The sequence below is a fragment of the Podarcis cretensis genome (genome assembly GCF_951804945.1).
Source record: "Podarcis cretensis genome assembly, chromosome: 1".
NCBI lineage: Eukaryota > Metazoa > Chordata > Lepidosauria > Squamata > Lacertidae > Podarcis > Podarcis cretensis.
The window spans coordinates 84,754,496-84,778,752 of record NC_137170.1 but is presented as its reverse complement, the minus strand read 5'-3'; the positions used below and the strand labels follow the sequence as shown (position 1 = coordinate 84,778,752).

General features: G+C 49.9%; 2 protein-coding genes across 3 annotated transcripts in view; one reads left to right on the top strand and one right to left on the bottom strand.

Moving 5' to 3' along the window:
* Positions 1-724, bottom strand: part of SLC43A3 (solute carrier family 43 member 3) — a 45,441-nt gene extending 44,717 nt beyond the window's left edge. The window contains exon 1 of the mRNA XM_079973289.1: positions 628-724. The gene's annotated coding sequence lies outside the window, so the exon portion shown is untranslated. The remainder of the gene's footprint in view (positions 1-627) is intronic.
* Positions 725-12,952: 12,228 nt separating this feature from the next.
* On the top strand, positions 12,953-23,842 carry RTN4RL2 (reticulon 4 receptor like 2). Of its 2 annotated transcripts, none has more exons than XM_079973408.1 (3): positions 12,953-13,651; positions 20,713-21,188; positions 22,082-23,842. In XM_079973408.1, the coding sequence occupies exons 1-3, from the start codon at positions 13,621-13,623 to the stop codon at positions 22,877-22,879; spliced, it is 1,305 nt and encodes a 434-aa protein (XP_079829534.1). In that variant the 5' UTR covers positions 12,953-13,620; the 3' UTR covers positions 22,880-23,842. The 2 variants fall into 2 exon arrangements, with proteins under 2 accessions (XP_079829534.1, XP_079829533.1); XM_079973407.1 differs by lacking the exon at positions 12,953-13,651 and adding an exon at positions 18,003-18,327.
* Positions 23,843-24,257: the final 415 nt, after the last annotated feature.

Here is a 24,257-nt window from a genome sequence, read left to right as displayed (position 1 = left end):
CCGGAGCAGCAACACAACAGTGATGGTTTTGAACCACTGTTCGTGACGCCCTCGATCCAATACAGGGTTTCTCAAATTTGGGTCTCCAGCTGTTTTTGGACTACGTCATCCATAGCTAGCAGAACCAGTGGTCAGGGATGATGGGAATTGTAGTCCAAAAAAACAGCTGCAGACCCAAATTTGGAAAACCCTGATCCAATACATTTTGCTCTCTGAGGCAGACATAAGAAGCTGCTTTTTCCTGCGCCATACCATCGGGTCCATCTAGCTCAGTATTGTCTACACTGACTGGCAGCTGCTGTCCAGGATTTCAGACCAGGATCTCTCTCAGCCCTACCAGGAGATAGTGGAGATTGAGCCTAAAGCCTTCAGGTCAAAAGGCAAACACTCTAACTCTCCCCTAAGTAATTTTGGGCACATCAGGCAAAAAAGAAAGGAGGCCATTTCCCCCTCCTTAGTAAAAACACAATAATAAATAACACTTTGCTTCCCTGCCAAATCTGCCACCTGAGGCAGCTGCCTCACTCCGCCTGTAGTCCTGCTTTCCCTGTGTGCTAGTTTCTTGTTTTCAGGGATTTTGCTCAAACTGGAAGGCAGGGAGAAGTATTCAAAAGTGGAGTCCCATACCTGTTGCCAGAAGCCGTACAGAGCATTTTACCACCTCCACGTTTGATGTCCTACCATGTAGTTCTGCTGCATGTGCTGAAGACCCAGTACTATCTAGAGATCATACTTCTGTCACCCCACCCAGGAAAAGCAAGTGGGGATTTGCTATTTTGATAACTGTGTGTGCCAATTTCCTACACGCATGTGCCAAAGTGACTCACAACACAAAAAACAATGATACAATAACTGCAGTACATATAACTGTTACAAAAAAGCCTCCCTTTAACTCACTTGAAAGGCAATCTGGCAGGCCACCAACTGCTGGGAAAGGAGGGGAAAGAGCATCCAGCTGTGCAAAGGGAGATAGGAGCACAATTTTTAGTGAGGCCAATATATTTCAGATCCAGTTTATCCTCAGGGGTGCTCTCAAATCAGGATTGTCAAGATGGTATTGAAATACTGTTACTACTTGCTAACCTGGCACTCTGCATTTTTCATGTTAATTGAATCTTTTTCATGAACAGTCTGGAAAAACTTGGACCACGATTCATAGACTCATGGAACTGTACAATTAGAAGGGATCATGAGGGTCATCTAGTCCAACCCCCTGCAATATAGGATTCTTTTGCCCAGTTTGGGGCTTGAACCCATGACCCTGGGATTAAGAGCCTCATGCTCTACCAACTGAACTATCCTTGTGATTAATCTGCTTTTACATAAACTGGTTACTGCTGAGAACACAGGTTGGAATTCTCCCAGGTTGGAAGTAACTATACAGGAAAATACACAGGAAAGCAGATAAGGAGAGACAAACCAAAGAGAGCCAGATAAAAGTGACCAGTGGGCCCTGATTTGTTGTAGGTTTGCCTGTAACATGCCCACATTTTCTCTATCTTTCTTTGGGCAGGCTCCAGAATGTGCAATGATCAGAGCACAGTATACACATGTCTGTTTATTGGCATGGTGTGTGTAATGTGTAGCCAGCCTCTTGAGCTTGCAGTTTTTGTTGAGCAGAAAAGCTGAGTATGTGGAAAATGCTAGTGGTTATGATGGGCAGAGTGTGTGGCAGGTAATCTAAGAGTTAACCAGCCAGAGAACTATTGTTATTGGTGGCTATAAATATATGTGGGTGAATGAATGATAGATAGATGATAGATAGATAGATAGATAGATAGATGATAGATAGATAGATGATAGATGATAGATAGATAGATAGATAGATAGATAGATAGATAGATAGATAGATAGTAGATAGATAGTAGATAGATGATAGATGATAGATAGATAGATAGATAGATAGATAGATAGATAGATCGGATGAGACAAGCTGCATCAGACCAAAGGCTGTCAAGTCCAGTATCCTGTTCCCATATTGGACAAGCAGAAGCCTATTGGAAAACCACATCCAGACATGAACACAAAAGCATTATCCCTATTGTATATAGTATACTTCGGAGATCTCTGGGAAAGTGCACCTCAACCCTTAATGGAACCCTTTTCAGTGAGAGCCAGGTCACCCAATGTCAAGGTGAAGGGTATGTTTTGCTCTCACCACAATAGTATCAAATACAGCACTTTGCCTAGCAAGCATTCACTTATATAAGTGGGGCTAGGCAAAAATATTTTGCTGCCTAAGGCAAAGAACAAAATGGTAATGCACCCATTCCACATACAAAAACCTGATAGGACTGCCAGCTGAATCTTCTTTCAACATTGGTGGTGGGACAACATCTTCCGCCATACACAGCTTAGGAGGTACAGGACTAACTTGCTTAGGAAACTCAGGAATGGAGGTGGGAGTGCACCTACCTCCTGACATCTTCCACCTGAGGCAGCTGTCTCATTCTGCCTAATGGTAGCTCTGGCTCTGTGTGTATAAAAGGGGATACCAGCAAGTGGGGGCTAAACCTTATGCCTGCTCCTATATTCACATCTCCACCTCTCATATTCACATTCTTAACCTGTGTAACCCCATCCTGTGTTCAGTTTCACACTAAACTGTGATAGTGTGTTGGAGAGAGGTTTACATCTGTATTTCTACCTACCTCAGTGCAGCTAATGACCTTGTTATTGTATATAATATGAGACCTGTGTCCTTTAAATAATTCACCAAAAAGAGGACCACACTTTATTGCAGGGAGAGAAGGCCAAACCATTTGACTAGACAATTGTGGAGGCTGCAAAGTTTTTGTAATTAGGAAACCTGAATGAAATATACAATTTTACATCTGTTGAAGTAGTAGTGTGCGTAATGCATAAATGAATCCAGTGGGTTTTAAAACAAAAGCAAAACACCTGTAATCAATAAATAAGTAAATGACCTCCAGAACTATTTGAATACTGGTGGAGGGGGCAGGTAACAAAAGGATAAATTCTCAGCCGATCCAGAAGTAGTGTTGTCCTACCCCCTTTAACACAAAGAACAGTTGGTGTTATGTGGGGGCAAGGCTTATAAAAGGGGTTAATCCAGCTGATCTAGAATGTATACTGATGTCAGTATGGTTTGGATTTTACTACTCCACTTTGAGGACTGAATGCGATGTGACAGGGGCAGCCATGTTTACAATCCATGTTTCCAGACCTAGTGTTGCAGTGAGGGTTAGATTTCAAGGCTATAGTCCAGAGACCCGGGGGGCGGGGGGGAATTGCCACTCAGGGCATGGCAGGTTATGGTGGCAGTGGCAAACCTGCCCCATGTTAGCAGCTAAGCCAGCATGCTGGGGCTCACCTGGACAGGTGATCACTGCTGCATTATTCATTTTTTTCTTATTTTAATTTTTTTATATAGTTGAGAGCTGTGATCCATCCTTAAGCACTCCCCCTCTCCAGCTCCAATACCAGGGGAAAGCCCAACTCATGGCTATGTATACATTGGTGCCTTGAAAAGCAGTGAGGTAGCTTTCCTCCTCACTGCAACTGACTTTCTTAAATTGCTGTGTACACTGAAGAGGTTTCTTCATCCCGGATAACACTGGCTGGTTTCGTTCCCCACACCGCATTGCTGCATATATGCAATGCACACCCCTCTGCTTAACCTTAGCTTTCCTTTTTTCTCATCAAATGGAAGCTGGTTTAAGGGGAAGTGCATCAAACAGGAGTATTCCTTAAGAAGCTGCAGGATTCAAATGCATTGTGGCTAACATCATGTGTGCTCAGCTTCAAGCACCAGCAGTGGGAGTGCAGTGCAGTCAGAGTAAACCATAATGTGTACAACACAGCCTAAGAGAAAAGTGTCTGAAGCAATAGGAGAGGCACTGCCTGGGAGGATCCAATTTCCCTCGCCCACATACTTCTTGAAGTTAAAATCAGAATTCACTCTCCCTTTATATGTGTGTGTGGTCAGAACAGACACATCTATAAACAGATGCCCTCATCATATCCACTTTGCTTCTCAGAGGAGCTCACTAAGTTATCAGTAGCAACATGGATGGGCAAAAAACCTCTCCTTACTGGCTCTGGTGCTGAAAACCTGATACATTCTGACTGAAAGCCACAGCTGCTTCCACTGCTGAGCTGGGCTATCTGTCTCACCAAGTCACATTCTCCCAATACATCACTGCAGAAAAGCCACTGAACCCAGAAGCAGGCAGACAGGGAACCGGGCCAGCCCATGCACTCTGGCAGCCACTCTGCATGATGTGCCTACACTGCTATGCTCCTATGATGCATGCTGGCCTCTATGGTTGCATTAGGGCATGTGCTGGAGCAGTGAGCAAGTGGCAGTGAAGTCTTGGAGGACAGAACTTTGTTGCCAAGAATACTCTGCACCCCCTTAGGTAGCCTGATTCTCTCATGGGTAGTGGAGGACACTGTCCTGTTGCTAGTGCAGAAATAAGAGTCAGCTACCAGTCCTGAACCAATAGGCTTCTGTACATGCCATAGGTTGATGTGGGGGCAGCCCTGTGCTTCACCTTAAGGTAGCAAAGTGCATTGGTCTTGCTACTGTGAGCCAGACATACAACAATAGCATATGCTCTGCAGTCCCCTGCACCATCATGGGTGAAAATTGCACATGTGCCTGTTTTGCAATCATAACATATATTTGGGACATATATTTGTTATCTGAAGAAGTGGGCATGCACACAAAAGCTCATACCAATAACAAACTTAGTTGGTCTCTAAGGTGCTACTGGAAAGAATTTATATATTTGGGAGTGACTGTAGCTGCTTCACACATCTCCCTTTCATATAGGAAATATATATCCACTATTAAGTGTGAAGAGTTCATGCATGTTTATTTCACTTCATGAGCACATAGCAGGACTGTGGTTGCAATGAAAAGGCATACACGTGTTCCTCCCTACATGATAGTAGAGAAGTACTGCTGGCACATCCTATTTCCTACATGAAAATCATTGATTCAATGTGTGAAGCATCCTTACAGCTTGCAAAATCCTGTAACTGAAGCAAAACTGCTACTGAGCTCATTCAAGAGGGTATGTGTATGTGCACATATTTTCCATGATGCATGGGTGTTTTTTCATATTGAAAAAGAAGTTATGCATGAAGCAGCCCCAGAATGAACACCAAGTATTGAAAACAAGAAGAGTCTTATAATACCTTAAAGACTGAAAGATTTATTATGGAAAAAGTATTTAGCGACCAAATAAATGTTATGTCATCATAAATCTGTTTGCCTTTAACATGAAACAAGATACTATGTTGACTTTTCTCCAATAGACTTGGCTAACCCCTCTGGAAGTTGTTGCCAAGTTTTGAAATTTTACCAGCAGCCAGCAGAGGGGGCCTTAGGCCCATGTATATGTATCACTGCAATTTGACATGCCCTTTACCTAGTCTGTCTTCTGCATTATGGCAAAGTGCAGAAGGGTGCAAAGTGCAGAAGGGTGCAAGCATGTATTTGAGGCTTGAAAGGTCTAAAACAGGTAAGTTTGAGAGGTGTTACTAGCAAGATTTACATCATAGTTCTTCAGCTGAGATCTGATGCACAGCAGAGGAACGCTTTGCAGATCCAACAGTGATGGTGGAAAAAATGCTGGAGATGGATTGATGGCTCATTGGACGCATAGTGGGTGCCCAAAAAAAGAACCACCTGTTTGGTGCAAAGTACTCTATGTCCTGTACGTAAAAAGAAATACCTGCAGTATCAGAAAGCCTACCTGTTATTCATTTGTCTGTAGCTTTTATTTCTTTTTATGCTGTATTGTAATATTATACACCACCACAGTTGTTTTCAGATGGTGGACAATTAATAAAATTATTTAAATAGAATATGCAGATAATCCATTACATGGACAGAAGTCCCATTGAAATGAGTTGGCTTTTCTTTGAGTAAATATGCTTAGAGTTATTGTATTGCACTTGTTGCACACAAATCAGAATTTTAAAAAATGGGAAAGTGCAGCAATTCAGAGGCAAATTAAAGGACTATGTTGGATTCTGTGGACAGAGGAAAGATGTAGTTTCAGATGGACCCCCGATGTCTTCACTGTCAGGTTTTAATGATTGAATGTGTAGTATGAGAAGAGAAAGCCTGGAAACATATAAAGAGTACATTTTCAGAAGAAGAAGAGGAGGAGGAGGAGGAGGAGGAGGAGGAGGAAGAGGAGGAAGGGTTTGGATTTGATATCCCACTTTATCTCTACCCGAAGGAGTCTCAAAGTGGCTAACATTCTCCTTTCCCTTCCTCCCCCACAACAAACACTCTGTGAGGTGAGTGGGGCTGAGAGACTTCAAAGAAGTGTGACTGGCCCAAGGTCACCCAGCAGCTGCATGTGGAGGAGCGGAGACGCGAACCCGGTTCACCAGATTATGAGTCTACCACTCTTAACCACTACACCACACTGGCTCTCTGCATCATTGATTAGCAGTAGAAGGGCCATAGCCGAGTGCTAGAGCATCTGCTTCAAATACAGAAGGTCCCAGGTTCCATCCGAGGCATCTTCAGGTAGGATTTTGGGGTATCTCCCATCTGAACCCCAGAAGACCCATTAAAAGTCAGTGTCGCCATTGCTGAGCTAGATGGATCAGTGGTCTGATTCAGTACAATGCAGCTTCCTATGCTCCCATCTCTGGTGAGGGGCAGGGCTTCCAGATGAGATAGTGTGGTTTAGAAGCATGTTTTGTGCAAGCATTGAAGAATCAGAACGGAACAGACATTCCCATCGTTTCCTGTTAGTTGACAAGACCATTCCAGCCAGGTCCTTTCAGAATCTGCATAGAGATGAATGGTGCTATTTAAACTCATTTTTGAATGATCTCATACCAGGGGTTGGATAGTAAGATAACCAAGTTTGCAGATGGCATCAAATTAGTATGGATGATAACATCAAACAGACTGTGAAGAGCACCAAAAGGGTCTCTTCAAACTGGGTAACTGAGCAACAGATGGCAGAGGAGATTCAACATAAATAATAAGTGCAAAGTAACATACATTGGCTATTGGGGAGAGGGGAACAGTTCCAACTTCACATATATATTCCAGTGGGGTTTGAAATGACTGCATTCACCTGTAAGAGATCACGGGGTCATGGAAGTAACACTGAAAAAGTCAGTCCGTTGTGCTGTGGGGTTTTTTGTGGCTTTGTTTTAAAAAGGCAAATGTGATGTCAGAATGGTTGGGAAAGGGCCCAAAACAAAAACAGTAGATACCACATGGTCATTATATAAATCTCGTGTTCCCACATTTAGAATACTGAAAGCAGTTCTGATCGCCCCCACCTTGGAGATGGTGGAGAGCTGGAAAATAACTCAAACGGAGGTGGGGTATTGATAATTGAAGCGTCTTCCCTCTAGGAAAAATTCTCGGGAATGTAAGGTTTTGTTTTGCTTCTTTAAAGAAAGGAGTAGGACTAATAGGGTTATCCTAACTATGTCTACTCAGAAGTAAGTCCTATTGAATTCAGACTCAGAAGTAAGTCCTATTGAATTCAGAGGGGCTCACATCCAGGTAACTAGGCTTCTTTACTCTGAGATTTACACGGAGGTTTATAGTAACCATACATGGAGAAGAACGGCGAGGGGTGGGGTGTTTTTCTCTGAAAGCCCTAGGACACTGATGGACAGGTTCCTGACAAGCAAATGGATTAATTTATGGAACTAATGGCCACAAGATGCGGTCGTGGTGACCTGCCTAGATGGTAGAAAAAGAATTGGCCACATCATTGATAATCAACTATCAATGCTTATTAGTGCTAAAACATACACACAACAGCGGTTAAACGCCGCATGTCCCTGTTTGTCAAACGCTAGAGACAAACGACGGGGGATGGGAATGTGGATCACGTTCTGCTTCTGAACTTCCAGGAGACATCTGACAGGTCACCATGGTTGGGCAAGGATGCTGGGCAGCAGAAAACCCGATTCTGTGTATTGTGGGTGCCAAAGTGTCTTCAGGGCAAGCACAGTACTTAGTAGTTGCAACGAATTGGGATGGCCAGGTGAGACTAACATCAGCTGCCTTACCTGTGTGGGAAGCGAAAGGGGTGTGGGATGGCTTTATGGGCAGCTAGCTTGAGGGACTCAACGCAGGAAAGAGGGGTTCTGGATATAGAAGGCTCCACAGAGGATGGGGAGGAAAAGAAAGGAGGAGGGAAAGCCACGCTCCTGATGCCAGGTGCCCATGCTTGGTTGGCCCCAGTGCATTGTGGGAGCGATCCTCCCTCCCTAAGCGAGCCGCATATGGCCAGCCAAGCGGATGACGGCCCCCCTGAGTCAGCCTGAGCTACCGCCCGCCACCGCCCACCTGCACCCTCACCGTCTGTCTCTCCATCTTGTGATATTTCACTCCGGAGGCAGCGAGGCAAACAAACTCGGTGCCAGATTGTACTGAAGAGCCCCTCCCCAGCCCTCCCTACGCTCTACAGAGCTCTTCATCAACATTGGGTGGTAGAATCTTATCTCTCCCCCCCCCAACTAACACACACACTTTCCCCCTGGACCTCCGATTTGCCCCCTCCTCCCAAGCCATGCCAATCAGAGGCGCATCTCCTTCGAAATGACAATTGCGGCCCACTCCTCTGCATCGCGCGATGAGGTCATTTACACCGAGAGCTCTTTCTCCCGTTACTTAATGCAGATTAAGAAGATCCTGCGTGTACGTTCTGTCACTCGATTAAAAAAAAAACCATTAAAAATTGGCATGTTCCAAGTTATAATAACTAAAGCTGTTCGACGTGGGTTGATTTTTGGTCACAAGCTAGCATTTTTGTAAATCCTAAAATGTTCAGCTTTTGCCAGAACTTCCAAGTCTATGACACAATTTGACTGGAGGGTGTTTTTAGTTTGTTTGTTTTGCTTTCGCCCAGGTTTCTGGTAACCAAAATGGACCAAACCCACAAATCCTTCGTCTTCAGAAACGGCAACATTTCCATTTTTAAACCCCTTTCAGTTTACTTGCCACTGCATAAGCTAGCCATGCCAAGGACTTGTAGACGGATCCGTCGGAGTACCTGATCCCACCTGCGTGAGCGTAAAACAAACTTCCAGTCTTCAGTCTTATGCATATTATTACCTGGAAGTAAGTCCCATGGGTCTTATGAGACTAACTCCAGATTTCAAACATGCATTGGATCGGTTGCGTGGCTATTAGATGGCGATCCTAAAGCATTTACTTACGATCCATGTGATTAGGGATGGGCTGTGATCTCCAGGCATTTTAAACCCGCTACTTTGTATGGCAGTGGCGCAACCTGCCTTCTTGAGGCCTAACTCATATCCTCCAACATTTCTCCGATGAAAATAGGGACGTCCTATTCAACAACAACAACGCCACAGTAGTTTCAGGAATTTCACCTAGATTGGGTTGGCTCCAGATTTATAGCGGAAGCTCCACCATGTCTACTCGGAAGTAATTCCTTTGGAATTCCATGGCCTTGCTCCCAAGTAAGGGGGCGGGTCAGGATTGCAGGCTCAGTCCTGATCAGAACCGACCCATGGAGGTAACTAGTTTAGACCCGCGGATTTCACCGAGCCTACTCTAAGTCGGTCTCTAACCCATCTTCTCCTTGCCCTACACCAACCCTGAGAGCTTGGCGGGAAGGACGATGCTCCGATCTGCTTGAAGCTAATCGAGGACCATCTAGGCGCAGTGGCGTAGCGTGGGTTGTCAGCACCCGGGGCAAGGCAAGTAATTTGCGCCCCCTAACCCGTGGATTTGCGCCCCCTAACCCGTGGATTTACCCTAACCCCAGATGTTGCGCCCGGTGCGGCCGGCCCCCCCCCCTGCACCCCCCACGCTACGCCACTGTCTAGGCGAGAGTGGTTTTGGCTCTGAACCCAAAAGGGTTTGACCTTCAGCTCGCACGCCCTTACACCCGATCCCCTGCGCGTTGACTCGGGTGTAAAGCGCGCCAGGATCGCAGCTCTGACCACTCCGCAGTCTCCGCTCCTACACCGGCTCTCCGCCTTCGGTCCATGGGCCTTTGCATAGAAGCCAACTCCTGGGAGCTGAGGTCCCTTCGACGACGCCCCCCCCCATAAAATATTTGAGGGGGCTGCCCCGACCCAAAGTTGATGGGCATGGCCTTTCAAATGGTGTGCGTGCACCGCATCTTATGATCGATTATGCGGGGCGGGGTTTACCTGCCCCCCCTCAAAAAAAATTATTCAAGAGCCTTTGACATACGAATCGGTTATTTTATTTTATTTTATTTTTAAATGCCTTATGGAGAAAGTCCTGCGAAGGGAGAATCCTGACTTTTGCCCCCGCCCCCATTTCACGTGGGAATCGAACTGGCCCGAAAGCGAGGGAGGCGGCGGCTGCTTCCTTTCCTGGGAGAGCAGCGATTCTTGGCAAGGGAGTCTTTGGCAGAGCTTCGGCCAGCTGGCGCCTCTTCCAGGTTGTCAGTTGCGCGGGCTCCTTTCTCCTTCTCCTCCACCTTCCTCCCGCTCCTTCCCCAGTCTCCCCTTTGGTTTTGGCCCAGAGAGACTCCGTTTTCTTGGCTGGCGTCTTTCAGGTCCTCCTCGCTCACTCGCACTCCGCCACAGGGGACGATGATGGGGGGGGGGCACAGAAACCTGCCCCGGGGGAGCCCGGCCCCTCTCGCGGGCGAAAGTCCCGTCCCGTCGTCCGCTTTCCTGGTTTCCTTTCTCCCCATTCTACCGCACAACAACCCCGTAAGGTTGTTTAGGATGAGCACTGGGGACTGACGGCTCAGCATCACTGGGTGGAAATTCATGGCTGGCCCGCATCCCGATGCTCTAACCATTGCACAACACTGCCTTCCCCCTCCTGGTAGGCGCTGCATCATATGACGACTCTCCAGGTTTTGTCACGTTCTGGGATGACTAGACAACTGGATCTAGTGCTGCCGCGGTGCAGTTAGGTACCGTGAGGCTCTGGGCTGAGTCGTCTTGCGCCCTCCTCCGCCCCTGGGACCGGGTTTAACCTTTCCGACCCTGCTGCGCTTGGAAGTCCTGGACTTCTGTTCTGCCCCCAATGTCCCACCCCAAAGGCAATAGTGGCTGGTGACAACTGAAACTGGTAGGGCGGGTGGCAGGGAGGTCACCAGTAGGTGGAGCCAGAGCACATGAGAGCCAAGTCACTCTGGTTTTGCCCCGCTCTGCCTCCCTTGCTAAAAGGCAGCGCTACCTCCTGGACTGGAGGCGGTAGGCAAGTCGGGGGCTGGCTGAGAGCAGACTGAGGTTGGGGGGCACTGCCCCATCCTATCAGCCCGAATGGGTCGCCAGTCTTCACTGCAAAGGCACCGCAGCTTCTTGTGTCCATCACCGTTGACTGACTCCGACCCTAACCCACCCCGCGTAAGATTCCTGCATTGCAGGGGTTGGACTAGATGACCCTTGCGACCCTTTTCTAAGTGCGACTTTGAATGTCTACGACGCAGACGTTCTGCCTGTGCTCTCATCCCGCCCATCGTAAGGACGAGCGTCCTTCTCTTTAACTATCCCGATGAGCTTTTTCTATCTGGGAAAGGCAAATCTTGTCGAGATGGTATCTTCTAGTAGGGGACGCTTCGTTTTGCGCTGTAACCTGTCTGCGTCCCCCAACCACCCTCTTAAGTAAACAGCCCTGGGGACGTCTGTTGAAAGGCGGTAGAGAAATTCCAGTTGCACCGAGGCTGGACGCACCGACTGTGCGAGCAAGCGCAATTGAGCGCAGTAGGGGCAGCAGACTTTCTCTTGGTTTGCGTTTCCTGTTTCCATGCTCTTCCCATACGGCAAATTTTCTGGATGAGCCATGGGATGAGGTTCCCACTCCCATCAGCCCTAGTCAGTATGCCCTGTGGTCAGGGATGATGGAAGCTGGAGTCCAGCAACATTGGAAAGACCGCAAGGTCCCCACGCCTATGCGTCCTTAAACTTGTTTCAGCCTTATACACCGGCTGTTTTTCAGTGTAAGCGACTTCCCATCTGCTCCAGCTCCATGGAGCTGTGTTTTATTCTGCCCCGAATCTCTCCCGCTAAGTGTATGTGTGTTTTGGGGAGAGCGAGTTGGCCAAGGTCACTTGCCCAACTACTTCGATTTGGGGGAAGTAGGCGCTGGTACTCCGATTCCCCACCCCCACACCGCTCGCTCGCTCGCTCGCTCTGTCAGGCTGCTGAGAAATACCTCGAAATCTTTCCAATGGAAACGAAACCAGATTTCCCAACCCTAAAGAACAGTCCCGCTTTTTGCAATGAGACAAGCACGATATAAACACACCGATCAGAAGATCAGAAACTTCTCCCCACTGTTGCTCTGTTCAAAGAGGGGGAGCTGGGGAGGTCGCGCTTCCTCGACAGCCGTGCCCTCTAATCCCTCTAGCCCCCGCCTTCAGCCAAATCTAGTTGCAGTTCCTATGTAGAAGGGAAACTCTGCACATGCTCAGAAGCACTCTCTTTCTATGATCACCTAGCGTGCGGCAGGCGAGGCTTACGCCCTGGCCTCCAGCCGCTTCCCAGAAAATGCCTGGCTACACAGTTCATCAGGAGGCGCAATCCGCGTTTGGAGCCATCGGGAAGGTGCGCGTCGGAACAGGTGTACTGGTGGGGGCGCATGCTCAGATCTCCTTAACTTTTTCTTTCCCCAACCATTCATTCACCCCAGAAAGCACCGGCTTCAATGGGAGCTTACTCCCAAGTAAGTGTGCACGGGGTGGGGCAGCTGGGGGGAGTGTCTCCCGTGGGGACTGAAGCGAGAACGTTTAATTCGTATTAATTAATGCGGAGTGCAAGGTCTGGGCGCGGGGCGCCTATTGTTGACTTCCCGCGGGCGCCCCGTCCCACCCCGCGCCCCTTTCCAGGGGAAGGGCAGGGCATGCCACCCCCCGCGGAGTCCAGACGCGATGACGCCTGCAGGGTGGGGCGAGGTGCGTGGGCGGGAAGCAGGTGGGCGGGGCCGAGTGAGGGGCTGCCGGGCAAGGTGGGCCGGGCGGCAGTGGGCAGAGAAGATCGGGGAGGACGAGGGGGAGGACGACCCTCCGTCCGTCCGTCCCGCTCCGAAAGGGTTAAAGCGCGGCCGCGGGGGGGCGGAGCCCCAGCCGGCCCTGGGAATAAGGCGCCGCCGCCCGGCTGCCTGCGCTCCCTTTCGCGGAGTGGTTGGCTGCGCCGGGGCGACGCGCGCGCGCCGAGCCGAGCGGAGCAGATGGTGCCAGGCGGCTCGTCCGGGATGAAGCCTCCGTCCGGCAGCTCTCGCCGGCGGAGCGGAGGGTAGCGCCGCCGCCGCCGCCGCCGCCGCCGGGCCAAAGGAGGGTGGCTGGCCGGCCGGCCGCTTGGCTGGCTGGCCCCAGGCGGGCCATGATCCCCCGCAGGCTGAGCCCAGACGCGCCCGGGCTGCCGCGACCCCTCGCCTTGCGCCCCGTCGCGCAGGAGCTTCTCTAGGGAGTCCCGGGACGCCGAGCGCGTTTGCTCTCCAGCGAGGACTTCCGAGGCGATCGCGACCCTCCCCGCCCCCCCACCCACCCACCCGCCGCCGCTGCTGCTACTGCTTTCTCCTCCTCCTCCTCCTCCTCCTCCTTGTCTCTTCGTTCATTCCTTTTCTTCTCTTGAGGTTTTGTCTGTCTTTCTTATTTTTTGCCGTTTTCTTCCGTCCCTCCACCGAGCCTGCCTGGCACCATGCGGCTCCGTCTAGGACCCACCCTGTACGGTAAGTGAGGAGCACCCACCTCCACCCCCTCCATCCGTTTTCGGGGGGTCTGGAATGCGGGACACGAATGTTTTGATCGTGAGGGTGGACGAGGAACAAGAACTTGGTGGGGGTTTTTATTAGGGGGCGGGGAGATGTGGGGGGGGGGGGAGAGAGAGAGAACGGGACCTCGCGTGTAAACTGGCTGTCAAAGCGAGGGGAGAACGGGGCACGATCGGTCAGGAGCCCATATGGGGGTTGTTCCTTTGAGTTCAGAAAGGAAAGGAAAAAGCGAAGCTTTATTTCCCATCCCCTTGAGATGTCCCTTTTGAGAACACGGGAAATATCTCGTGGGAATATACACGCAGGCACACACACGAAGGCACTCGGTTGTTTGCCCACTCCAGCCCCAAGGCGACCTTGAGGTGGCACCATTTCCAAAGGCGCTATTATGCTCACGTGGACTGGAGATAATGGGCGTCTTCTGGGGCTGTCCAGTTATTCTGTGCTTTGATTGTTCTGAAATAACTGCTCTTTCCCCGATCGGGTGCCTTAAAAATGTGGAGGCACACAAGCACCACACACTAGCGATGATGTCCTGGCGAAGGACGCTGTGTATGTGTGTGTGAGAGAGAGAAAGAGAGCGCTACTCTTCGGATGGATAACCCCAAGGAAGATTACAGGAGTGGTCTAATTTGCCTGACTCAAAATTGCTCAGAAAGCCTCATTAGCAGCAGCACCCCATGCCACCTGGACAGGATTGTGCAACTTCTAGAGGGGTATCCATTCCAAAGTGGCTCCAGAGGCCAGGAGGTGGGGTTCTGTAGGCACAGAGGAGGCTGGAGACCTTTCCCCCTCCAGCTCAGCAAGGCCAGTTCTCTTCTCCAGCAAGGTGAAGTGTCCCGAAGTTGGAAGGATGTGCACTGCCTCTTCTTGGCATTGAGAGGAGATTGACTCTAAAGGTGATGGACAGGGCCAGTGTGTGTGTGTGTGTGTGTGTGAGAGAGAGAGAGAGAGAGAGACTGCAATGGGCTTCTCCATCTCTGGAGGGCCGATCAGTGCTGAATTCATAAAGGACGGAGGATGTGCGCTGCCAGCGAATGAGGCAGGAGCCAAGGAATGGCAGGTGCTGCAGATCTCCCTGGCACTGCTGTCCTGCAGGACAGATGCATGGCCCGTGTGGGTCCCGGGATCAGGAGACCGGGCTAGAGTTCAGGCGAGGCAATGGCCCTGCCTGGCTGGCTGGCTGGAGGGATGCCGGTGGCTTTCTGCTCTACTCTGCTTGTTGCCATTTATAGCCTGGCCCCCAATGGGTTATGCAACAACAGGCAGCTGCTTATTTTGGGGGTGTTAAATTATGGACGAAAGAGGAGTTGGGTTGTTTTCAGCTTTATCCGCGTCACCAGCTACGTCAGACCTGCTACCTCTGGCCCCTCCCAGGGACACTTGTCTTAACCCCCCCAGCCTACGCACAACTGAGTTGTCATTTCTGATCTCAGCACCCACCATGGTTCCCCAGATTTAGGAGCAGGGCTTGAGTGTTGCCTGCCTTGGTATCCGATCGCACACTGAGTAGCACTTCCTGCCATATCCTGCACTGGAACACACAGGCACCCCAGCTCCTCGGATGGGTCCTACCCTGGACAAACCTTGCTTGTCCTATGCAGCTCTGCTGATTCCAACACAGGATTCTATAAACATTGGAACATGTGTACCTGGACCAGCCATACAGACAGCCGCAAACAAGGATATATGTGACCAGGGGTGAAAATCTGGACTCCCCCATTGATCATGTCAACTTGTGGCTCCTGATGGAAAATTGTTCAGCGTTAAGCACCCAGGTCTAGAGGCAAACCATGCGATGTGGTGGTGGCGAGAGGGAATCTGTGGCATTATGGAGTGCATTATTTATTTATTTATTTATTTCCATCTGACTGGATAGAATGCACAGATCTTTTGCAAGCACATATCTTCTGATTCAGTTTATTCTTCTAATTTCAAAGTTAATTTCCTCCATGTTTCCCTTTTCTTGTAATCTACACTGCAAACATAAAGAGAAAGTTCAATGCTGGGGGAGGGGGGACCCTCCCCAAGACAACAATAGCTAGGTAAGCTGAGCCTGCCCACTGTTTGCCTCCCACCTTGAAAGCAGGCCAGTAAACAGATATGTGAAGCCCTGACCAGCCATTAAACCCCATGGGGATGGAAGGAAGGAGAAGCATTCCCTCTGTGAATGGGATCATTCTGGAGGGCCAAATCCTTGACTTTTCTTTCCCGGAGTGGCCTGTTGCCACTTTAACTGCAAATAGGTTGGCAACCGGCAAGTCAGATGGCACCCCTCTCGAGTCTGGGTCTGTCCAGCTGCCAATCTTCCAGCTTCCTGTAAGGGGTAAGCAAAGGCTTTATCCAAAAAGAGCAGTAATGCTCCATAGTAGGGGAGAGTTCTGGTGTGTTAAGAGGGGAATCAACACTTGATTAATGGTGCACCAGTACTGCTGCTATCACGGCATGCTGGACCCTAACCTGGCGCCAACACATTTAAAAGATCTCCAAGGTTCGGAACAGAGGCTGGGGGAGGGAAGCGACGGGATGATGAGCTCAAAAGGCTGACACAAAACATGGCCCATTGAATATAGCTACCTTTTTCAGGAGAAGACCTTTGCACCCACTATTTGAGTATTCATCAGGATGCTATTTGTTTATTTAAAAAAAGATTTGAGAACCTTTAAACCTAGTTGACTTTTCCAGCATTAAAACTTTGGAGATCAGCATTACTTTCTTCTGGCAGAGGAAGACAAAACCAACAGCTGGCAGCTAAAGGAGCAGATAGGCCTCTCTCTCTCTCTCTCTCTCTCTCTCTCTCCCTCCCCCTCCCTCTCCCTCCCTCCCTCCCTCCCTCCCTCTCTCTCTTTTTTAAAGCCAGGGTAGCTGTACAGCATCTAGAGGAGGGAGAGCAAGGCTGTGAGAAGAGGCTCTCCCCCTGGGAGGATCCCAGTCAGTACCATGCCCTGATTTTTAGAAGAGATGTTCAGCCTGCAGGAAAGGTGGTCTGATGTGTGTTTCTGTAGTTCCTCCCTGCTTGAGAGAGAGCAGGTTCCTCATGAGCTGCAAGGATCAAGAGGTGGAGGTCAAGATAGGGAGGAAATAGTGTCCCTTAAGAAGCCAGACTTTCTGCAAGAACTGGAAATACTGTCTCATTTCATCCCCTTCCTCCTGGGATTGAGAGCACATCTACTGCCATTGATTTCACTCCTACCACTTGAGTTAAAAATGGAGCCAATCTAGCTGTGCATTCCAGGTCAGACCATGCTTTCAGTCTTGACGTGGTGGTAGAAAACTTCTGTATTAATCCTTCCCCTCCCAAGTTCTTCCTGGCTAGTAGGCACAGATCTGATTTATTTTCGGTTTTGATTATTTGTTACCATTTTTATCCTGCCTTTCCCGCAGCAAGTTGTTTCTCCTCTCTTGCCCCCACAACAGCCCTGTGAGGCAAGTTAGGCTGGAGGGAAAGGACTGATGCAAAGCCCCCCATTTTGCAAGCCACTACAGTGTTGTGTTGCCCAGTTGGGGGAAAGCAACCCATCCCGTCCCAGCTTCCCACCACAACTCTTCTTCCTTTCAACTATCCCGGGAACTGAGTCTGTCTGGCAGGATGTCCCACCTCCCTCCTTCCTCTGTGTGAAGGAAAGGCCCTCACCTGCACATTCACAAGGCACCAGGTTGGGGGAAATGGCAGGGTCTGCTTCCAGCTTCCTCACCTCTGCCTTGGAATCCTGCTGCATATGACCCATGCCCCCACCCTGTTCCTTTCCATCATGGGGCAAGTTGTTCCTGCACCTTCCCAAGGGAGTGGTAAAATCCATCCATAACAGTGTGTTTAAAAGCCAGAGTGCATTGAGGAGCTTGTGCTATTCGTAGTATGGACTGGAATCCTCTCACAAGGTTAATGAACATTTGGTGAAGTTTTCTTCTGAGGGAAGGATCAAGGGTTTTAAATCTCAGGAGACGCAGTTTAGGAGGGAGAAATGTCTTTAAGAGCTTGGATGGGGATTACAGGGCACACATTCTTAGTGCTCTAGCCAAGAACATCTCCTCTCATTGCAGTTTAGCAACAAGGGTAGTAAAATAGCTTTTTTTTGGTCTCATACAAATGCGCTCAGTCTCGTCTGAGTCGTTCAGCTTTTCACCTTGAAAATTATGAATGAGCACCTCTTGCCTTTGCTGGGGGGGGGGGGGAGGAATCGAAGCAAAGCGTTCCCCATATGATGATGATTTTGTGGGGGGGATTAGGTTGGAGAGGAGACCGGGAAGGTAACTGTGGGTAGGTAATTCCTGAGAATATTGGGAAAATGTGGGGTGGGTGGAACTGAGAAGGAATTTGCTGCGAAACCCCCCATGAGATTCAAGGGTGGGGGTGTGAGAGTTGGCTGGGGTGGGGCGTAGGGAGGTCAGCAGTATCTAGAACTTGCCTGCAAGCCTCCCTTCCCCCTAAGATGAGGCAGAGAGGCCAGAGGGCTTTTATGGGGAGAGATGCAGAGCTTCCAATCCCTTTCCCCTCTGCTTTTTCTCTGCCCAAGCTCCAGCGAAAAGCCACAGGCCTGAATTATGGATGAGACTCCTTGGGTTACAGCCGGTTCCACCGCACCAGAGAGAGAGAGAGAGAAAGAGAGAGAGAGAGAAGAGTCCAGAGACAAGAGGCAAGCAGTCAACATTAGTAGCAGCTGCAGCTCCCTCTCTTCTCTGCCCCCACCCCTCTCAAGATAAAGGCTTTTTCCCTGTTCTCCCTTGAGGGAAAACTGGCCTGCCATTATTGGAGGAAATGGCCACTGCTGATGGCACTGAGGAACATAGGCTTCCTTCCACCCCACCCCAGGGTTTTAGGGGAGGTGTTTTAGCAGGAAGGGAGCAGGGAGGTCAGGGCAGATTTCCCTCCCTACTTCAGGGGTGAAAAACAGGTCCTGCAAACAGAACTTCGCCTCATGTGTCTCTTTGGTTGTGGAACATGCATGGTTGCTGCCATGCTTTTGGAGCTATAAAGCGACATGTATTTTTGTGACTATCAGTTCTGTAATTTGATTCACAACCTGAATCCCAGTCCTGCCTTGTCATATCCTGCCAAAGCTGTGCCTGTTATTGTCACGAAGCCACCCATCAGTAAAAATGGGGTGGGGGAGACACTCCATTCGTTTCCTTGGCATGGCATATGTTATGTAAGTTAGGACTTTTTTTGTTGTTGAAAATTTATGTTTCTTTGCTACCAGCTTGCAGTAATAGTCCAAAACTGAGCGCAAACAGAATTCTTAAAAAACTGGGAAGAGGGGGAAGAATTGGATTCTGTGGTGGATTTGGGGGGGCAGCAGCATTTCACCTTGGCATCTGTTAGCAGCTGTCTTGCAATTCCCTCTTGTCCCACTGGCCATTCAGCCTGCCCCCCCCCCCCCGTGCCTGCTCTGTTTAACTGGGTCAGTGCAAGACTTCTGCTTGTAATCTCACAGCAAAAGGAGGGGTGGGGCAGGGGGTCCTGGCCTTCTCAGGTGTCACACTTGTGAATCTCCTGACCTGTGAAGTGAAACCCTCCCTTAAAGAATTCTGAACACTGGGATTTGTAAAGGGTTGCTGGGAATTATAAGCCCATGAGGAGGAAACTGCAATGCCCAGAATTCTTTGAGGTAGCGAAATGGGCTTAAATTGTGCTTAGTGTGTACGCTACCCCTATCTCCCATCTATGACTGGTGTAGCCAGAAGGAGGTTTTTCCCAGTATGCTTCATGCAAATCCCAAAACAGTGAACGTATCAAAATTATAAAGTTAAGCTGGCAGAGGGGTGTGTGATTTTAGGTGTCTCTTATTTGAAGGGACATGGGGACTGTCATATTCCTGCCCTGGAGGGGGGGATTTACAATGTTGTTGATGCTGGTAAAGATGGAGCTTTGTCGAAGCATTCTGGGTGTTGGTGAGGCTACTTGAAGGACTCCTGCGTTTGTGCAGAGCTTGTCATGAGCAGCATGGAGGCTGGGGAGAGTGGGAAGGCAGCGTAGGGCCCGCGTGGAGGTGGTGTGAACTACCGAAATGGCATCGGCAGCTTGTGTTACTCGTTTGCCACGTCACACTACCCACACGCATGCATGCAGAGGTTGGGGACCATGCACACTTGCACGAGGAGGAGGGGTCTCATGTGAGAAATTGCGTGCGAAGTATGACATCTTTGGCTCTCTTGCCTAGGGGAGCATGCCTCCTCATGTGGGATTACGCCTTGCAGGGTTGCCAGCTCTGGTGACTTGTGAGTCTCACGGTTTGGGATCTCTCTCTCTGCATCGCAGCTCTTGAAAAGTGGGAGGATTTTGGCTTTCTTTCTCTTCTTTTCTTTTAAATCAAAGTAATAGCCAGTAAATCAAAGATAAAGAGCTGGGAAATGTAAGTGACCCATCAAGAACACCATGTTGACATTCTGTTTTGATCTTTCAAAATCATGTTTTTAACTTGAAGCCTGACAACTGAACCTTTGAAGTATCTGGGTAGTATGTGTGTATTGTGGGGGGAGTACTAAAGAGAGCTAGTGTAGTGTAGTGGTTAGAGCAAGGGTGGGGTGATGATGAAGATGAAGATGAGGAGGAGGAGAATAATGGGAATAGCCTCCTTAAGCTCTCAAGAGGAAAGCTGGGGTTTCCCAAACTTAGGTCTTCTGATGTTTTTGGACTACAACTCCCATCCTCCCTAGCTAGCAGGACCAGTGGTCTGGGGTGATGGGGATTATAGTCCCAAAACAGCTGGAGACCCAAGTTTGAGAAACCCTGTTTTAAATCATGAGTGGGAAACTTATTGCCCTCCAGATGTCATTGGACTCCAACTCCCAGCAGCCCCAGCTAGCATGTCCAGTAGTCCAGGTTAATGGGAGTTAATAGTCCAACAAAATCTAGGCGGCCACAGCTTCCCCAGCCCAGCTTTAAATAAATAGCTGTCTTGAAATAGCAATGCAGTGGGTGGACAGGGAAGGCGGGACCACTCCTAGGATATTCCACATAAGGGCGGGGGGTGATGGTTGCTGAAGGAAGCATCACATTGCCTGTCCTTCTCTGCTTCCAGGCTTGGCTCCCACCTTCCTGCTCCTGTTGGCCTTTCCTCTGGTGGCTGCCATGTGCCCCATGCTTTGCACTTGCTACTTTTCTCCGCCCACGGTCAGCTGCCAGGCCAACAACTTCTCCTCGGTGCCACGGGTCCTGCCCACCAATGCTCAGCGCCTCTTCCTGCAGAACAACCTGATTGGGACCCTGCGGCCCGGCATGTTTGGGCCGAGCCTCATCACCCTTTGGCTCTACTCCAACAACATCTCCTCCATCCAGCCAGGCACCTTCCGCCACCTCCAAGCTCTGGAGTGGCTGGACCTGGGGGACAACCGCAATTTGCGCACCCTGGACACAGACACTTTCCGCGGGCTGGAGCGGCTGCAGTCTCTGCACCTGTACCGCTGCCAGCTGAGCAGCTTGCCGACCACCATCTTCCGTAACCTCTTCAGCCTCCAATACCTCTACCTTCAGGAGAACAACCTGCTTTGCCTGCAGGTGAGCCAGAGTGCTTGGTTGTGGGTTAGCGTGGAACTTGGGCCACTGCCTCTGGCCTCTAGGGGGAGCTTGTTCCCAGGTGGGTAGTGGAGGTATGGACCCCTTTCTCCTTTGGTGGTCCTCTGGGATAAATTCCTTTTGACCTTGTGGGGCATATTCTCAAGGAAAGATGATGGGAGTGGGAAGGAAGAAAAATGACTGGCGCTGGAGCCTGAGGACAGATGGGGAATTTCCTCTGAGCAAGCAGATGGATAGGAGAGCTTCTCACTGGGCAGAACAGGGAGTGGCTCAATGAGGCGAGGTGTTGACATGTTTCCAGATAGATGGTTTAAGATGTGCCTTCCGAGGGCAAATGGAGGCCTCTCCGCCATTTCTCTCTGAAGACCGGCAAGGAACTGGAGTTCCGCTCAGCCTTCCACCCCCACATGGCTGGTCCTCCCCTGAAGGCAGGTTCTCTGTGCCCTGCCAGCGACTCACTTAAAAACCACATGCCTATCCGGCCTCAGGCGCGCTGTGGCTTAAGAGTAGGGGAGCTGCAGCCTGGCCTGCAGCAGCAAAAATGCATTTGCAAATCATGCCTCAGTGCTTCAAGCCACATCCTTAGCAGGGAAGGGCAAAGTTTGTGGGTGGGGGACTTGGGAGCCAGCCTGTATCATTTCCTCAACCAAAGCGCAGGAATCAACTTCCTCATAAAACTCTGGCTTTGCGTCCAGCAGTAAATCCTGTGTAGCTGCGTGGGAGAGATCTGGAAAGGTGGGGAGGTAGCAATGAATGTCTACAGTCTTGAGTTGACAATCGGCCTAGAATCTCCCATATGGAGGAAGAGGCCTTTGGGGCTGTTCCTTTTGCCAGTGGTGTCTTCACAGCTTCTACTTTCTTCCTGCATCTCCCAGGATGACCTTTTTGTGGATCTGGCAAACCTGAGCCACCTTTTCCTGCACGGCAACAAGATCTGGCAGCTTTCCGAGAACGTCTTCCGGGGTCTGTCTGGATTAGACCGCCTGTTGCTGCACAGGAACCGCCTGCACGCCATTCCGACTTGGGCCTTCCGCGATCTGGGCAAGCTCACCATCCTGTACTTGTTCAACAACAGCCTGACCACCCTCTCCGGGGAAACCCTCTCAGACTTGCCGTCCCTGGAGTTCCTACGCCTCAACAACAACCCGTGGGCCTGTGACTGCCGGGCCCGATCCCTCTGGGCCTGGTTCCAGCGCACGCGCGTCTCTGTCTCGGACGTCATATGCACTTCTCCGGCCGACCGCGTGGGGCGCGACATGCGGCGCCTCAACGAAACGGCCTTCCGGGGCTGCCCGCCGGGCAACCACCACCCTGTAGGCTTTGACTGGGGTTGCAGGCCCGAGTGGGAGAATGGAGCAGCTCACCCCCACCCCCACCCCCGCCCTCACTCCAATGGCTCATCCAATCACCTCTATGGCCTCGGAGGGTCGCCTCCCGCTGACCCTTCCTCCTTCTACAGGGACGTGCCGGCAAATGACATCCGCAGCCCCAAGTATGACCCACCCACGGAGGACGGCTACTGGGGGGGCTATGGCAACGAAGAAGGGGGACAGCTGAAAAAGGGGTGCCCAGGACCTGGCTGTTCTTCTCTGGACTCTGGAGGTACCAGGATTGGCTTCCTGTTGCTTCCCTTTCCCTGGCTGTTGATGCTTTGGGGACCTTCCTGGTTTTGACAATGGAGGGTGGCTGCTCTGCTGGATGCTAAGCTGCCTTTCGAGAACTGACTCTCTGGGAGATCCAAGCCAGGATGGGTCCCCACCCAGCGCTTAGCTGAGGCCAAAGGGATTAAGCTTCCTCCTGCTACAGGGACAAAGGGAGACTAGATCCGTTGCTGCTGCTTTCCTGGCCATTTGTGAGACTTAACACTGGAGCCACTTTCTGGGTGGTATCTGACATATTTTGTGAACATATGGCAAGAGCACCCCCTTTTTATTTCTGGGGTGTTGCATAATTCCGCTAAAGATGTTCCCTTAATGCTACTGCTATCCAGGTCTGTTACGAGGCCTTCTGTGTTTTCCATATCCTGGAAAGAGCAGGGATCTCTTCTGTGCATGACAAGGAAGTGCGGAATGAATGAGGATCTGATCTTCAGAGGTTCTGTTCTTTCTTCAATATCCTACCATGCACATAAGTGCCTGCTTTGTCCAATCGGATAGGATATCTCAACTCAGAAAAAAAGAAATACCATTCTCCTCCTGAGCCGCAGAAGGCTACAGGAATCTTGGGCCCTTGTCACTCTTGACTCCTCCCCCATTATTTGGTATATGTTTTGGGGGTTTTAGTTTAAACACCAGGGGACCAACTCACATAATCAGTTCAGGTAATAATTACCCAGTGCAATGTTTCACTGGGTAAGCTAATCTTCATTGGCAGGGATAGTGTCTACATGATGATGAAAGTGGCTGTGTTGGCTCTTCCATACTACCAAGTCTTAGGCAACAGTTGCAGTTATCTCATGATAAACACGATCATGTGAATTGGCCCTTGCTCATAACTGCTGGTCTTCATTTTTTGTGTGGCTGTGTCCTCTCCCCACCCTACCCTTGGTGCCTCCATGTCTTCCCCTGCCCCTATTTTCCCTTGAAAAAAGGCCAAAAAATTGGTTGGTTGGAGAACTATTAAACTATTTTAGTATGGCTTGGTGGACTTGGTCACTCAAGGAAGTTTGTAATGGGATACGCGGAAAGAACCATGATGAGGTGTAAGAAGTCTGTAATGGCTGGCTGACTGGAAGTTAACTGGAAATGAGTAGCTCATTCTTCTGCCAAAGGTTGCTCATTTCTCACTACACATTCTTGTTTGGATACTTCCTGGAGTAGCCCTTATGCCAGTCATTTGGCTATTGAAAGAGATCCAGTCCATTCATCCATGGTTTCTTCAGAAATTCCGTTATTGCAACTGGTCTTCACTCGCATTGAAGTTGTGGCCTATGTCTGCTGCCGTGTAACCTGCGTTTGGTGCAGTGTGCTACACTTGACAAAGAAACACAACTGAGTCCAGCTTCCCAATGTGTGCCTTTTCTTATACAAGTGTTCTCATAATCACATGTTT